The following is an 18,373-nucleotide window of genomic DNA, read 5'->3' on the forward strand; positions in this document are numbered from 1 at the left end:
CTTCTAGATGTGAAAATTTACTGTCTTACATGTACATTTTATTTTATAACTTTATAGCAATATGACTTGGGGTTACATAAAATTAACCGATAAATTTAGATTATCTTATGAGGGTTTATGATACTTTTCCTTGACAGTGTGCGTTTTAGAGCTGTCAGTTCTGTGCAGGCAGTATTTGGTATCTGGAGTGTGTGGCGCTGATAAAATAAATGCCTGGTTTCACATTAGAAGCCAAATGTATCTTTCCTGCCTCTTTAACTTGGCACAAATGAAACCAAATATATATTAAATATTCATTATTAACACAGCTTAACAGACATATGCAGACATACAGATGACTAGATTAAAATAGTGATACAGTTTTCAACAAATTCAGCAAATTTGTTGCTGGTTCCATAAATATAACTTGAGTGTCTATGGTATGAGATTAAAAAGATGAATAAGACGTAGTTCCTTTTCTGGGCTCTGCAGTCAATTTTAGTCCTTTTTTGGTTTCTCGATAGAATTGAATATTGAGGGCCTAGACTAAGAATTTCAGAGACAGTGGAGGAGCGAGAGGGAGTAATTTGGAATACTTTATTGAACTTTATTAAAGTCTGGAATCATGAATAAGAACCAGATGAAGAATTGGTATTAGCTAGAAGAGTCTGTTGAGTTCTCTGGCCCCAGACTGTTGCAGAGCATGTTAATGAATCCATGGATGCTGAGCACATTCTGCCAAGAGAAGTTTTTAAATTCAGTATGTTTCTTATTAAACATATCAAGGACATTATTTTTGACCAACCATATTATCATTAAGTAGTGTTTCTTCTACAAGCCAAGAGATGGAGGGATGTGGACGGTGGTCATCCTTTCATCAGGAAAGTCATTTCCTGGAGAACCTTACTGTGAGATGACTAACACTGTTCATGGAGTAGGGCATGGCTTCCATTGGTTTTGCAAAGTCTCATTATCATCTAAGTACCTGTGATTGTTCTTCAAGGAGAAATACCCAAAGCACTTTTTTATTTTTAAATCTCACATAATGTTAAACCAGTAGATACTATAATGTATTCTTGAGGTAGGGTATAATGATGCATTTTTAATACATTTCTTGTTTCCTCTGCTCCTTTATTTCTGTCATGTAAAATTTATTTTGTGATGGTGCACTTTTAAAAATCATCAGTTTCCTTCCATACAGACATATGAGTTTATTGTGAAATTGACATCGTTCTCATTAGTATGTTCTTTTTCTCTCTGCAGTAGATTAGGGTCTGATATTTTATTTCCCTGTGAATTCTCCAAGAGTCAAGAAACCACTCCTCTTTTGTTGCAGTTGTTTTATCAAATGTAAGCGGGACAGTGAAGTTGAGTAGGTGTCATTGTGTACTGGAAGTCAGAGAGCCAGTAGGTGACTTTATATCAAGCACTTTCTGGTATTCACACAATTCACTTGGACTTTTTTGGCGTTATATACTCTTTCGCTCATTGATAAAACTTGTGATATCGCTCTAACATTTGTCTTTAAGCCTCAGGCATCATTTTTTATAATTAGGATAAACTATGCTGATTTACTACTAAAATAAGTCTTTATATACTAGAACTTAGATGCATTTCCTTAAAAATCAAATGTTGAGAATGAGTTGTTGTTGTTTTTTTTTAACTTTATTTTACTTTACAATACTGTATTGGTTTTGCCATACACTGACTTGAATCCGCCACGGGTGTTCATGAGTTCCCAATCCTGAACCCCCCTCCCACCTCCCACCCCATATCATCTCCCTGGATCATCTCCATCACCAGCCCCAAGCATCCTGTATCCTGTATCAAACATAGACTGGCGAGTCGTTTCTTACATGATAGTATACATGTTTCAGTGCCATTCTCCCAAATCATCCCACCCTCTCCCTCTCCCACAGAGTCCAAAAGTCCGTTTTAAGAATGAGTTTTAAGCTATCAGCCAAGCCACCTTGTATATGTTTGGTGAAGTCCTGACTGTTCAGTCCCAAAGTATAGTGGATTTTGGGGGTGGGGGCAAGGAGTTTTGCTTAATAAATTATAAATTTCAAGTGTTAGTTAAGTGAATGAATAAATTGCTCTCTTCTCACATAGTTCATGAAGAACCTGCTTTACTTTATTCTTATTGAACATCAGTAATATTTGTACCTTCCATTCCCTTTTGTATATCAGATACATAGTATATACACATTGGTTATTTCCCTGTTTTTAAAAAAACTTTCCCTATTTTTTTTTCCTCTTTTCCCAGTTTCTCAAACAATTAGGTCTGCATCCTAACTGGCAGTTTGTTGATGTATATGGAATGGATCCTGAACTCCTTAGCATGGTACCAAGACCAGTGTGTGCAGTGTTACTTCTCTTCCCTATTACAGAAAAGGTAATTGTTAAGTAAGAGAGTTTCTGGGAAATGCAGAGTGCTTTTTCAATGTTGAGTTAAACCTATGCTCTTCTTTAAGAACAAATAATTCTATTCTTGCATAAAATGAGGAAATCTAGGAATGGGGACATCTTAAAAATCTAATTTTATTAAAGAGATGTATTTAGATTTTGATTTGTAGATTGACAGAGAAGCCCTGGGTTAGTCTTTTAAACTTGGATAGTTTTCTTTTTTTTAAACAGGCATCTCACCTGTTTTGGTGTGACATTTAATCACATTTTGATGTATATACTTTAGAAATGGATAATCTTAAATCTGTCTTAGAAAATATATGAATACAGAATATCTATTCAAATTAGTGAAAATTTGTATATAAAATATGTAAATTTTTAAAACACACATATGTATAAACAAATCTTTGTTTTAAGGAGGTAAGTATAACTAATGACATGGCTTACATTATTTTCAGAAAATACTTGATTTGGGTGGAAATCTTTAAGCTTAAAATACAGTTTAATCGGCAGATTTAGAATGTGTTGGGGATTCTAAATAGCTATTCTTAGATCTCTGTATCCAAATTCAGATCTCTCTGTTTCAGCCTTTCTTCTAGAATGATAATCATGTAGATGTTCATATCATTGGAGCCAGAAATTTTAAGCTCATTTTAAAATGACTTTGAGACTATAGCCTTCTGATTTTTCTTTTTAAACTTCGAGATAATAGGATGAGCTCAGCATTGTAAAAAATGAAGTAAATGCTTGGGAAGATGTGAGAGAAATGAGTAAGTATTTATACTTACTTACATAAGTAGAGAATATAGTGGCATCGGCCACTTTTTGGTCTCTCTTACAATTTGGTAGATCCCTCTTTCAGCTTATAATAAGTGACATAATAAAGTCACAGAGGATATCTATGGATATTTTAGGAGCTATACGGTGTTTTCATTTAGAAACTGATCATGTAGTTGTGAATGGCTTCAACATACTAATAGAAAAGGAACTGTCATGAATACCTCATTATGCTTTAAATAAAGTCAGTTACAGTGTTTTAAATATGTTTCATTGTAGTGCTTACCAGCCAATGAATCACAGATGAAGAAGCTATAAATTCATTTCTCTCTCATTAATATTTTTGTTGTCTCTTGACTCTGTGTTTTCACTGTAGTCTGCCATAATTGCTTTTCCTTTTCTGCTATACCTGCTGTGTGTCATTTCAGGATTTTTTTCTAAACATTAAATCTTAAGTTATCAAATCTCATTTTGCTTTGTCACCAAGGAGAACTGATATTAGACAACAATAATAACAGTCTAAACTGAAGGATTATATAAACATGTCAACACAAACCTTACTATATTGAACCTTTCAGATTTTATCAGTTGGGCTATATGCCTGAATTAATGGTTCAGAATTTATTCAGAAAATATTATTTTAAAATTTGATTTAGAAGCACATTCACAGAAATTATGTTTTAAGGCATAGGTGCATTTGTTGTTAAAAGCAGTTCCTTAATTATGGGTTTTTAATAGACATCATTTATTTCTGTTATTGCAGGGGTCAGCAGACTTTCTGTGAAGGGTCAGCTAGTAAATATTTGTAACTTTGCAGGCCTAATAATCTCTGCTATGACGATTTAACTTTGCCTTTTAGTATAAAGACAGCCACAGACAATACAAAGCTAAAACTCTATCTGTGATACCAGGCAGTGGGCCAGATGTGGCCTGTTGCTTGTGGGATATAGTAAGACTCCCTACTCTATTGAAATCTGAAAATTACAGGAAAACATCAAAACAATAAATTATCTTTCTATTCTCTTCCTTCTCTTCACTCAGTTTTTAAAAATTCATTTTCTTCAGGTATAATTGATTTACAATGTTTTATTCTGTCCTCACTCATTTTTTAACCTCATTATTTTTAATGCTTTTTACAATTGAAAAAATAACTTGCTGGAGTTGCACAGCTTATAATGGTTCAGGCAGTCAGATGTAGAGCACACACTTTTGACCTAATTGTACTGTATTGTTTTTACTGTCAGTTGTTATAGATAATGGTTAATGTTATGAATATCATATGCTTATAAATGTAGTATAAATTTTGTTAATATGGTATAACAATACAGAAATGTGAAAAATAGGAAATAAAAATTCTCCAGTAATATCTTAGCCCAGAGATAACCTCTGTTACGTTTTTTTATATCCTTTATCACTTTTCAATGCATATATAAATATTTTTAAAACATAATTGAGAATCAGATTAATATATACTGACCTAAAACCACTCTATAATAATGAACAGATTTCTGAGTCAGAATATGTAAATCCATTTTATTCTTTTTAAAATACTTTATTGTGTTGCATTAAGATATGCCATGTTAACTATATCTCCACTGATGTCTAGAGTTTTTCCAAATTTACATTAGAGTCCTTTTAATATATTATTTTTTACATGTAGACCTTTTTTTGTTTTTAATAGTATGAAGTATTCAGAACAGAAGAAGAGGAAAAAATAAAATCTCGGGGACAAGATGTTACATCGTCAGTATATTTCATGAAGCAAACAATCAGCAATGCCTGTGGAACAATTGGACTAATCCATGCTATTGCCAACAATAAAGACAAGATGCACTTTGGTAAACAGTTTTTCATTACCGCTCTTTTCCCCCTCCACAAGTTGTAAGTTAACTTATTGAGCAGTAGGTGGTGCTCTAGTTCTTTCTTCGAAGTAGTAAATAAAGCTTTTCTTCCCTTTCTTTTATAATGGGAATGTACATATTTCCTATTAGGGAAAATATTAATGCTTCCGATTCTTCTGTATTGTTGATAAACAGAGGTTTAAGCCCTGTCATTTATCTTACATTCCTTACCAATGAAAGGGTTTTAACCTGAAAAATGTTTAGCTTGCTTCTAGTATTTTCACGTCTCAGTCTTTTTGAGATACCAGGCTTTTTCAGTTTTATCATCTTTAAAATTCTCAGAATCTGGATCAACCTTGAAAAAATTCCTGGAGGAGTCTGCATCAATGAGCCCTGAAGAACGAGCCAGATACCTGGAGAACTATGACGTCGGTACCTTTTTCTGCCTTGCTGTCATTTGTGGGCAAAGTTCTGTGAAATTATAGATTCTGTTTGGGAGTTTGTCTTGAAACTACAGTTTTGAGCAATTAAGGATTTGGTCGTATCCATTAAAAAAGGCCTTTTGTACTTTTCAGGTAACACTATCTGAAATAACCATAAATGTTGATAAATTGTCACTTCTTTTCTATGTGCAGAACTGAATGAGAGAAAAAAGGCAGTTTGATTTACAAATTTATAAAATATCTTATAGTTGACCATTCCTTACCATTCCCTTCCTGTGGTAAAGAACGTGTTTGGCAATACCCTGTGTGTCTTTCACTGGGAATTTGGAACACGGCTGAAGACCAATGAATGGAAAAAACAAAGGTTTAATGGCAGATGTCAGAACATTCTCTAGCTATTTTATCAGTATAGTAATATTTTTTCATGTGTGAGGACACAGGCCGCATAGTCTAGTTTTAAATGATTATACCATATCATAGAATTTTTTTAGAGAGGTATTTACCTTTATTATATTTGAAATCTATTTTGCTATTGAAGGCTTTTTACTTTTTACTGACATTATTAAGTGGATTGTACATTCTTTGAAACTGTAAACACTACTGTGTACAAATTACTTGGCTAAAACAATCTGTTATGCAGTTTGAGCCCAGTAAATCCATTGATTTGATTATGTTGTTTTAGCATTCTCATATACATTGATTAAGTTACTTTTCTTTAAAAAACCTGCAGATCTCATGAAACATCTTTATTTTACATAAAAATAAACAACGTAAAAGTCACCAGTAATCCCACCAGTGAGAGGTAGCCACCGTTAATGCTTTTTATAGGGAATATATAAGTATACACACAAAATTTGATCACACTGTAATATTGTTTTATAACTTGCTTTTTTCACTTATCACAAACGTATTACATACCAGTAAGTATATATTTGACATCATCATTTAATGGCTGCCTAGCTTTCCATTGTGTAGTATTTTATTTAACTAATAAATTATTGTCAGAAGTTTAATATTTTTCCGTCTTTTTTCACCATTTGAAAAAATACTGCAAGGTATATCACTGTAGCTAAATCTTTGCAAATATTAGTTATATGTGATTATGTAGAGTTATAATTAAATATATAAACTAGAAAAGAAATTGATAGATCAAACAGATTGCATGTTTTTTTAAAGCTTTGATATTATTGCCAAATTGCCATTCATAAAGGTTGTACTTTCACCTGTAATTTACTTCTTTGTCCATTTCTCTTCATCTTTGCTAATAGTGGATATTATAAGAACATTTTTTTTTTCAAGTTCAGGAACCTGAAATCTCTAGCTTCTGATAAATGCATGCTTTTTGCTCCACATTTCTAAAGTGCTGACTGAAGCTGCATGATTAAGCATAAATAGAGCTAGAGCTGCAGAATAATAGCATGTAACCTGGAGGAACAGATGAGCTAAGCTTTTTCAGTCTCTATCTGTGAGATGCTTACTTTATTCTAGTCTCAGTTGAATAAAGTGTTAAATGTTAGTTCTAACAGTTAAACAATGTAAATAACCCCCACTTACCACCGGCAATTGCAAATAAGCAGATACTCAGTTTCCTGAGGCTTTGGAGATTTGTGGGTTGGAAAGCAAAGCAATTCATTTGGTTACTCAGAAGTCATTCTTAAATATTTAGTGTTAAACTGTTCCAGAAATCTCCTCCAGTCTGTTGTTTCTTAACAAGACTTTAGATGTTAAAATTTAGCATTGTTGTTTTCATTCAAAAAGTTGAATATAATCATTTTTTCCTGTTAATACTTTATATTACAGGCCATTCGAGTTACTCATGAGACCAGTGCCCATGAAGGTCAGACTGAGGTATTTCACATTTTTCAAAACTTTTCTTGACACGTGTGAGTTTAATCACAGTATTGTTGTATGACACATAGTTTTGGAAAATTGCTTGGACTTTTTTTTTCCTATGAGGGCATTTGATTATGTAAAAGCAGTCACGAAGTAGCCCAAGAATATGTGTTGACCAACCATGAACATGAACTTCAGTTCAGTCTCTCAGGCGTGTCCGACTCTCTGCGACCCCATGAACTGCAGCACGCCAGGCCTCCCTGTCCATCACCAACTCCAGAATCCACCCAAACCCATGTCCATTGTGTCGGTGATGCCATCCAACCATCTCATCCTCTGTCGTCCGCCTCTCCTCCTGCCCTCAATCTTTTCCAGCATCAGGGTCTTTTCAAAGGAGTCAGCTCTCTGGATCAGATGGCCAAAGTATTGGAGTTTTAGCATCAACATCAGTCCCTCCAATGAACACCCAGGACTGATCTCCTTCAGGATGGACTGGTTGGATCTCCTTGGAGTCCAAGGGACTCTCAAGAGTCTTCTCCAACACCACAGTTCAAAAGCATCAATTCTGCGGCGCTCAGCTGTCTTTATAGTCCAACTCTCACATCCATACATGAGTACTGAAAAAACCATAGCTTTGATAAGATGGACCTTTGTCAGCAAAGTAATGTCTCTGCTTTTTAATATGCGGTCTAGGTTGGTCATAGCTTTTCTTCCAAGGAGCAAGCATCTTTTAATTTCATGGCTACAGTCACCATCTGCAGTGATTTTGGAGCCCAAAGAAATAAAGTCTGTCACTGTTGCCATTATTTCCCCATCTATTTGCCATGAAGCGATGGAACTAGATGCCATGATCTTAGGTTTCTGAATGTTGAGTTTTAAGCCAGCTTTTTCACTCTACTCTTTCACTTGATCAAGAGGCTCTTTAGTTCTTCTTCACTTTCTGTCGTAAGGGTGGTGTCATATGCATATCTGAGGTTATTTATATTTCTCCCAGCCATCTTTCCAGCTTGTGCTTCATCCAGCCCAGCATTTCTCATGATGTACTCTGAGTCATCATGGCTCAGTTTTTGGCAAAAAACTGCAATCTTCGCTTTACTTGGGAAGTCTGTTCTGGGCAATGTAATGAACTTTACCATCTCAACTCTGTTAGCTAGTCATTTATTGAGCTAGGTCACCTTTCTGCTGCTTCTCTTGCCCCTTTTTTCACAGGGTCTCTTTTTCCTGAGGGTTTCCCTCATTCTCTCCTTCCATTTCTCCTTTTTCTTCCCTACAAACCTCATTCTCCCACTCTTAGGGGAGGTTTATCAGCAGGTTTTTCAGTCAAAATGAATAAAATTTACTTACATTTAGTGTATTTATAAAACATTTAAGTGTTAACACCAGAGAATTATAGACTTTCTTCTTTCTTATCCCATGTGTGACTTGGAACCATGCTTTTTCATTTACAAAGATAACATTGCCTCTATGCTTTAAAAATACTTAAAAATTACTGATTTAAGAGTATTGAACATAAATATTCCCATGATCTTCAAAAAAAATTTTTTGAAGGAGAAAACAGTTTGATACTATGATATGACTTGAGTTTTTTATAGCTCTGTTAACTGTGAATGTTTATAATAACATAAATAAACATAAACCTAGGAATTTATGTCCCTATAATTATATTATACCTTCTGGGTTGCTCTCAGGTTCTGCTTTCAAAGGTGTGAACCATTGCTTTTTATTTTTTAAATTTTGTTTACTTATTTTTGGCTGTGCTGGGTCTTTGTGGCTGTGCGGGCTTTTCTCTAGTTGGAGCAAGTGGGGGAACTGAGCCACCAGGAGGCCCCTGAACCATTGTCTTTTTGACTAAGTTTATGCACATACCCAAAGGGCATGTCCAGGTGATTTCACCACCAGGTTTGAAATGAATGGGACGCTCTGCTTTTTGTATTGCTTTATATGATCTCATGCTGCAACCCATGGTGTCGCAAAGACTCAGACATGACTGGGCGACTGAACAACAACAACGATATGATCTTGAGCATTTTCTTAATCTTCAGTGTGCTTTGCTTTTTTGTTGGTAAATTTGTAGTGTTAAAGTTAGCAATGCAATGAAGAGCAGCATGAGATTATCATAAAATGAAAACCATTATTTGTAATAAAGCAATGAAATATTTTAATCCATGTTTGCTTTAAAAGTTGTCTTTACAGTGCCCTTTCTTGCCTTCTTTTTGGCCTTTATCCAAATTACGACTTTTAATACCTCCTTTTAGATGATGTTCACATCTTTTTCTCTAGACCGAAACTTCTTGCCTTCTATGGGCTTTTTTATATGACTCTTACTATTTGGATTTTAGCTATTTTCATATTCTTTTTCATTTATTTAAGATGTGTATTTTTTCATGTTTCAGTGGCTCTAAAATTATGGTGTATCTTACCATTGATGTCATAATTTATTTGGTGATATTACCTTCTTTAGTGGTACATAAATTGATAGATTTTCAAGCCAGTGGTGCCTTATATGCTCTGAAATGTGGTGTCATATCTCCTGACTCTGGCCCTTAGACCTAGAATTGTTGTTGGATTCCTTTGAGTATGCTCCAGAGTACCCACCACCATTCCTGGTGCATAGGCACAACACATATTTGTTAATTCTCCAGAATTAGCTCAAAACTATCCTTAGTGGTGTAAGAACTACCAAAAAAGGCTAACTCTTGGTCTTCTGTACTCCCTAAGAAAACCAAACATACTATTAGCCACTACTCCTCAACAGGGCACTGTTAACATTTTGTGAAGAGTTCAGTTCTTTATTGTAGGGGTTGTTTTATGCCTTCCAAGATGGAATATAGATTATTATATTCTAGTCATTATATGTCAGTGACTCACAGTCACTGAGAGAACAAAAACCCATACCGTACATTTCTGAATTTTAGTATCAGCCAGCTTAAAAACGCCTGCACCAGGGACAGTTTTTATGATCTTTTATTTCTGGTTCATCTACCATCTGTGGACGTAAGAGTCTTTGACATCTTATTATCTCCATTGCTCTCTATATTCCAGTACACTGTTTTTTGTTTTTTTTTTTATCATTTCCTACAAAGCATCTCTGTCTTTCCCATTTGTATTTGTTTGATTGGACTGCTATAACAAAATACCATAGATTTGGATGACTTAGCAAGCTTATTTTCTTTATTTTTTAAAAATTAGTTAATTATTATTTTTAAAATTTTGGGTTGCACTGGATCTTCATTGCTGCCCAAGGGCTTTCTCTAGTTGCAGCTAGCAGTGGCTTCTCTTGTTGTGAAGCACAGGCTCTAGGCACACATTCTTCCGTAGCTGCAGCTCTCGGGCTTAGTTGCTCTGCGGCGTAGTGGCTCTGTAATCTTCTTGTCCCCTGCGTTGGCATGTGCATTCTTATCCACTGTACCACCAGGGAAGTCCTGGAAATTTATTTGCTCACTGTTCTGTAGGCTGGAACTCGATATCAGGGTGCCATCAAGGTTGGTTTCTGGTGGGGCCTCTCTTCCTGCCTTGCGGATGGTACCTTTTCACTGTGTCCTTAAGTGGCTTTTCTTTTTTGTGCATTTGGAGAAAAGTCTCTAATGTGTTTTCCTCTTTTCATAAGGTAGGTTTAGGGTCTCATCCTTCTGACCTCATTTAACCTTAATCACTCCTTAAAAGCCCTGTCTCCAAGCAAAATCACTGTGGGGATTAGGGCTTCAGCACATGAATTTCAGGAGAATGCCGTTCAGTCCCTAACACCATTTTTGTGCTTTGTAAGGGCCCAGTCTTTGTCTGGATATATCTTCCCGTCTGCATAGTTGACACCCTCTCATCCTTTAGGTCTCACCTTAAAAGTCATTTTTCAGAGAGGCTTTCTTTCATTACTGTTAAGTAGGACCATCTCAGTGAATTTTCTGTCATAAAATCCTTTTGATTTTCTTCCTGGGATTTTAAAGTCTATAGTACTTTTTTGTTTGTTTGTTTATTCCATATATTTACTAGAGTATGAGTTCCATGAGGATATGGGTCATCTTTGTCATATTTACCTTGAATCTCCAGGACAATGCTTGATGTATAGAGGCATTTATGAAAAATTGCACAGTATTAAATAAGGAGCACAGGATGTAGATAGCTTAGGGAAGATACTTTCCTCAACATAAAATGAAAATAATAACATCTACCTTATTGAATTGCTGTGCAGATTCATGAATTAATCATACAAAGTGCTTAGAATAGTACCTGGTATTTAATGGGCCTTTAATAAATACTAGGTAGTAATTTTATTTTACTAGGCTTTCAGAAAAACAAATATGGATGGCAGAGGATGAAGCTGAATAGTAGAGTGAAGCCAGATCAGGGGGTAGCTTTAATTTTATAAACAATGCCGAGTCACCAAAAGTGGTGTTTAGTGTTCAGCATATCGAGTTTAAAGTGATTTAACGGGTCACCTGTGTAGAAGTTGAATGTGGAGTCTAAAGCTCCAGGGAGATACCTGGTGTCTTGTATTGGGTTGGCCAAAAAATTCATTCAGGTTTTTCTGTAACAGCTCATGGAAGAACCTGAATGAACTTTTTGACCAACCCAATATCTTGTCTGGAAGTGGTTAGAACCGTGAGAATTCTACCGAGGGAGAACAGTGTGAACCGTAATAAACCCCTAGGGCACCTGGATGTTAAAAGGAGTGGATAGAAGAAGAGCTGGTGACAGCAGTGTAATAACAATCGACATCATTGATCCTCTCTTTCAGAACGTTTTCATGGGAATGGAGTAGGTAGGAACCTTATCGCATGCAGAGATTTGTAGACTAATTGAGACATCAGTAAAGGTCCTTTTAGAAGATAGGCCATAACATGTGGCCACAGAGTAGTTGTTTACTTGTGTGTTTTTCCCCATCCCATCATGATTGTCCAGCAGATTTTGGCTAATCCAGAAATTTGGACAGTAGCCCCACCTCATTTTTGCTTCATTAGCTTATACTGAAAGTTACTGCTTTCATGTTTCACTTGAGATTGGGAAAATAAAAGAACAACAGCAGGATATGAGGAGATTAAAGTGTTTTTTAAATTGTGAAGAAATATCAGCGATGCTATAATGGAAACAACTTAAAAGTCGAATGTAAAGGAAAGAAAATAAAAATCCAAAAGAGTATTTTATTTGCCTTCAAACACCAGTTTTATTTCATGGGTAAAGCAATTTCTAACGTTTGTGATTGTCCATATTAATTTAGGAGTCAGCCCAAGTATGAGTAGACATCTCCTGATAATTTATTGTTTGTTTAACTTTTCACACAAAAAACCAAATTTATTGTATTGCCCAGGAACCTCCATACAAATACATAGTAATATTGAAAAATAATAGAAACTGGCACAGTTGCTTTATCTATGTATTTAAATAAACTGGCCAATATGGAAAATGTAGCGAAAGTGCTTTTAATATTTGTGTTTATTTCCTTCACATCTTTTCTTAGGTATTTTTTTTTTTAAACAGTTGGGATCAAACACTTGTGGGATTTTTTTCTTAATATTTTATCATGAGTATTTTCTTATTTCATCAAAACCCTCTTTATAAATAATTCCTCATGGCAGTGTACTCTCATGCGAATGAATCATAATTTACTTTCTAGTTTCCTTAACTTTTGATATTTAGATTATCTTCAATTTTTTAAGCTAAAAATATAACTTCATTGAATATCTTTGTTTGTTCTTGTATTCATTCTAGGTCCTTTGTTTAAGGTTATTTCTTGTAAGTAGAATTACCTTGAGTCAAAGGGAAGAATGTTTTTAAAGTTCTTGTTACATAATATGAAATTACTGTCTTTCTTTCATTTGATTGACCAAGTGATTTTTTTGAGCACCTACTATGCCAAGTATGGTACTAGAAACTATACATACAGAGATAAGTAAGATGCAAATTGTGTCTTCAAGGATCTCTTATTTCAGCAGAGATAGTCTCAAAATTAGCTGTTGCCCATGTTGAATTCTGTTTTTAAGTTTTGGTTTGTTTAATAGAGGGAAATAATATGGTTGATTGCTAAGATCATTTGAAGATCTGTTGTTTTAAAAGTTTCTGGAATGAATTTCAACCATGAAATTAAATTGTAAATGTAATTTATTTTGGTTAGTGTTGTCATAGAAGCTTTTTTTGACTATTGGGTAAGCGGTGGGTAAATTCTGATTTCAGGTATATTTATACACAATTCAAGATAAATTGTGCGTGTCTGTGTATGTAGTTGGCTTTTTTGGCCCAGTCAGTGCAGACTGTCAATGCAGGGAGAGACTGTGTCAAGTTTTTTCTTCATTAGATGTTTAAGAATTATTTGCCTCACTTCATTTTACTCTGAAATACAGTTTTTCATTATTTTGATTATGTTAGAGTTACAAAGAGTCAAGATGTTTACATTTATTTTCCTTTCTTAGGGATTTATTTTCTTTCCTTGACTTTGGAAAAAAACTGAAAATATTAGGAAAAAATTGAGTCCTTATATAATGTACAATTTAAATACCTGATTGTCTTGGGAGAATCAAATGGGAACAGTAAATGAAATTCTGATGAAAAGTATCATGCATTTTAAGCTGGATAATATTGTCAAGAAATCTGAAATTGCATCTTTCTGATCTCTCTTCCCCCCCCCCATTTATTTCCCATATCCCATTTTCTTTATTCCATTCAAACATGAACTTTATGTCATTCTTAAAATTGAGAAATGCTCTGGAACTTGTAATTTCATACTCTTTTGCCTTTTTCTCTGTTTCTGTTATCATTTTTTCGGTATATCATTACTGAATAGAAGCCAGTTTAGATTATGTGTGGAGTTGAGTGGGAGAGCTAAATTTGAAGGTGGAAGTACAAATTAAAATTAGTCATAGTGGGGGGAAATATTGAAATGGTTCTTTTTTCTGGTCTTTTGTTTTCACGCAGTGATATTGTGCCTCCATTCATGTAATCAGTTCTTCTTTATCTAATATCACGTGAAAATAGACGATGGTTAAGTAAATGAAATTTGTTATGAAAAGGGTCAGAATGTAGTTATTACTCTGTCCTGTTTACACTTCATTCCCCTTTCTTTTAGGTTATCAAGTATTTTGTTCAAAAGAGTTAAAGTAGTCTGTTTTTCTTTTTTATGCTTTCTGCATCATCATCTTTTTTTCTCCAGTATCAGGGCTTTGGGAATGGAGATATATTACTATTATTACTTTAAAGTAAGTTCTTACATGGAGTAGGAAATGGCAAGCCACGCCAGTATTCTTGCATAGAAATTTTCATAGACAGAGGAGCTTGGCGAGCTATAGCCCATGGAGTTGCAAAGAATCGAACACGATTAATCGAGCACAAGTTCTTGTATTGAACTTATATTGAACTTGGTCAGTTTACTCTTCCAGACCTGACTAGAAGTAACTCTTCTATTTAAAGACATCTTCAACAATAAAAATAGAGTTGAAGTTGTATTTGAGGATGGGGGGCTCTTCTGTTTGTTTGATTTTAAACCTCAGCTTTCCAAAACAAACGGTTATTTTGAGATTTATTTGTTTTTGTTTGTAGTCAGTAAGAGTCTTATTTGGAGCTACTCTCAAATTGTGAAAAAAAAAAAGGAATTTCTGGGACTTAGTCTGGTCAGCTTAACTAAGCTTGAGTTTAATGTAATATATATAGGTCATTATATTGATAGGGATTTCTGACATGGATAATTGTAAATGGAAGTGAGAAGATACAGTTGTTAAACCAGTAAGAGAAACAAATCTCTAAAGAATATCCAGAAATCTGTGGGTATTTTGATTTATTAGGTGAGCAAAATGAAGACATTTGCCCTTTTCCATGGAACAAGTAGGCGTATTTTGTGTATTTTGATATCTAGCCCATGTTTCACTTTGACTTCTTTGCCAATTGAACATGGATACTTTGTAGAAAATTTGCATTTTTTTCATGAATCTAGTTAATCCTATTTTAAATTTGTATGTCAAATTTAGTGTGATTCAATGTATTACACTGAAATTTATTCAAGCCTACAAGAATCCCTTTGGGATTAATTTATAATTTTGATTCTAAACTTTTAAAGTTTTATGGATGTGTATATACCCTCAGAAACATATGGCCACCTTTATAATTTTACTTATTTTCGTGGCATTTGGCAGCCCTAGAGAAGTTCCTAATTTTTTTTCCTTTCCATGTGCCATTTTTTAGACTCAGTGGTATCTTTAAAGTTTGAAAGGACGTGTCCTATTCTGGAAATAACTTAAATTTAATTTCACGATTACGTACATATTTTATCAACAAGTCAATTTAAAGTGTGATTTAGTAGGTAGGTTTTCAAGCCAAAAGATTCTCACCATGAGATACCTAGGGTTGCTGGAGACACTGGGAATCCCTTTGGGATGTTACAGTATCAGTCATGACTATTCTTGTGTCATTTATGGGTGAATGCAATTAAAATTGACTGCTGACATACATATCATTTTCCAAATATTCTCTTCAATCTCATTGCTTCTAAAAGTATGTCTGTCTTCTTATAACGATCGTTACCGTTTACTAAATACATCTTAAGTGGTGGGCATTATAATCAGCACTGTGTGTATCCTATTCTAATCCTCTTAGTTCCGAAAGTTAGATACTACCCCATTTTACAGACTGGAAGACTAAGAAATTATTAACTTGCCAAAGTTACACAGCTTGTAAGTACTGCCCATGCTCTTAAGGCAACAAAATGTATTGGTGAATCAAAAGTGCTAAAAGAAACAAAAACAAAGTGAAGTTTTTTAAATTTTTAGTTTGTCCTAAAAGCAAGGTTAGATACAGCAAATAATTTAATACCACTATGTAATGAATTATAAATGACTGTTGGGCATTGTGCCAAATACTTTGTTCTTTGTTGCCCTTATAGCTAAGTTAGCTCTTAGTCAGTAGTAGATTTTTCCCTATGTTAAATCTAAAATCTTACCCATAAACTAACCAGTCCTTTGGTAATTATGTTATGTATATTTTGGAAAATAGTCATTAAAGTGTCTACCAGCCAATGATCCCTTTATATTTAGGAAATTACATGGTTATAATGATATTTTTCTTAATAACGGGTTGCCCTTTTAAATGGGAAAACATTTTGGGTGTAAGCCAAAAATCTACTTACTTTATTTTAACATTTTAGAATAATTTGGATTTAAGCACTTAACATAACTATCAGTTGATTTCTTAATAGAGAATTAATATTAGTTTGACCCTCTGCCCCCTTTGTTAAAAGGTCCATATCATTTCTTTTTAGCATTTATTGCATTTCTAATTCTTTAGTTATTATTAAGTACTTTAAAGAGTAATCTCTTAATTTTTCATGCTCACAGAGACATGTATACTAACTGAAGGAAAAGTAATTTGACTTTTTAAATCACACACTCGAAAGAAAATATTTTTATTAAAGACTTGAAATATTTTATAAGTCTCCACGGCATTTCTAATTTTGTGGATATTAAACAGTTTATAGAGTAATTGACTCATTTTTTCATACAAAATGACATACGCATTAACTGTGAAGGGAAAGTAACCTGACCTTTTAAGACCCAGGTGTGTGTTTGTTTGATTTTCTGAACTAATTATAAGTTTGAACTCCTTATTGCAAAATTCAGACTTAAATTGAAGAAAGTAGAGCAAATCACTAGACCTTTCAGGTATGACCTAAATCAAATTCCTTACTATTACACAGTGGAAGTGACAAAGAGATTTAAGGGATTAGATCTGATAGATAGAGTGCCTGAAGAACTATGGACAGAGGTTCGTAACATTGCACAGGAGGCAATTATCAAGACCATCTCCAAGGAAAAGAAATCCAAAAAGGCAAATTGGTTGTCTGAGGAGGGCTTACAAATAGTTGAGAAAGGAGAAGCTAAAGGCAAAGGAGAAAAGGAAAGATACACCCATTTGAATGCAGATTTCCAGAAAATAGCACAGAGAGATAAGAAAGCCTTCCTCAGTGATCAATGAAGGAAATAGAGGAAAACAATAGAATGGAAAAGACTAGAAGCCTCTTCAAGAAAATTAGAGATACCAAGGGAACACTTCATGCACAGATAGGCACAATAAAGGACAGAAATGGTATGGACCAAAGAAGCAGAAGATGTTAAGAAGAGGTGGCAAGAATACACAGAAGACCTATACAGAAAAGACTTTCATGACCCAGATAACCACAGTGATGTGATCACTCACCTAGAGCCAGACATCCTGGAAAGTGAAATCAAGTGGGCCTCAGGAAACATCACTATGAACAAAGTTAGTGGAGGTGAATTCCACTAGAGCTATTTCAAATTCTATAAGATGATGCTGTGAAAGTGCTGCCCTCAATATGCCAGCATATTTGGAAAACTCAGCAGTGGCCACAGGACTGGAAAAGGATTGGATTCCATTCCAACCCCAAAGAAAGGCAATGCCAAAGAATGTTCAAACTACTGCACAATTGCACTCATCTCACACACTAGTAAAGTAATGCTCAAAAATTCTCCAAGCCAGGTTCCAACAGTACATGAACTGTGAACTTCCAGATGTTCAAGCTGGATTTAGAAAAGGCAGAGGAACCAGAGATCAAATTGCCAGCATCCACTGGATCATGGAAAAAGCAAGAGAGTTCCAGAAAAACCTCTACTTCTGCTTTATTGACTATACCAAAGCCTTTGTTTCTGTGGACCACAATAAACTATGGAAAATTCTTCAAGATATGGAAATAACAGACCACCTGACCTGCTTCTTGAGAAATCTGTATGCAGGTCAGGAAGCAACAGTTGCAACAGTTACAACTAGACATGGAACAACAGACTGGTTCCAAATTGGGAAAGGAGTACGTCAAGGCTGTATATTGTCACCGTGCTTATTTAACTTCTATGCAGAGTACATCATGTGAAATGCCGGGCTGGATGAAGCACAAGCTGGAATCAAGATTACGGGAGAAATGTCAGTAATCTCAGATAGCCGATGACACCACCCTAATAGAAAGCGAAGAGGAGCTAAAGAGCCTCTTGATGAAAGAGGAGAGTGAAAAAGGTGGCTTCAAATTCAACATTCAGAAACCTAAGATCATGGCATCTGGTGCCATCACTTCATGGCAAATAGATGGGGAAACAATGGAAACAGCCAGAA

The 18,373-nt window shown here is 34.7% G+C and overlaps 1 protein-coding gene across 1 annotated transcript in view; it reads left to right on the forward strand.

Annotated features, from left to right (window-relative positions):
• UCHL3 (ubiquitin C-terminal hydrolase L3) overlaps window positions 1-18,373 on the forward strand; it is a 52,693-nt gene that overhangs the window by 12,017 nt on the left and 22,303 nt on the right. Inside the window, exons 2-5 of the mRNA XM_052650203.1 lie at window positions 2,246-2,374; window positions 4,844-5,000; window positions 5,346-5,431; window positions 7,247-7,294. Of these exons, the coding sequence (XP_052506163.1) occupies window positions 2,246-2,374; window positions 4,844-5,000; window positions 5,346-5,431; window positions 7,247-7,294 (420 nt within the window). The remainder of the gene's footprint in view (window positions 1-2,245; window positions 2,375-4,843; window positions 5,001-5,345; window positions 5,432-7,246; window positions 7,295-18,373) is intronic.

This window comes from Budorcas taxicolor, chromosome 12 (genome assembly GCF_023091745.1).
Source record: "Budorcas taxicolor isolate Tak-1 chromosome 12, Takin1.1, whole genome shotgun sequence".
NCBI classification, from domain to species: Eukaryota; Metazoa; Chordata; class Mammalia; order Artiodactyla; family Bovidae; genus Budorcas; species Budorcas taxicolor.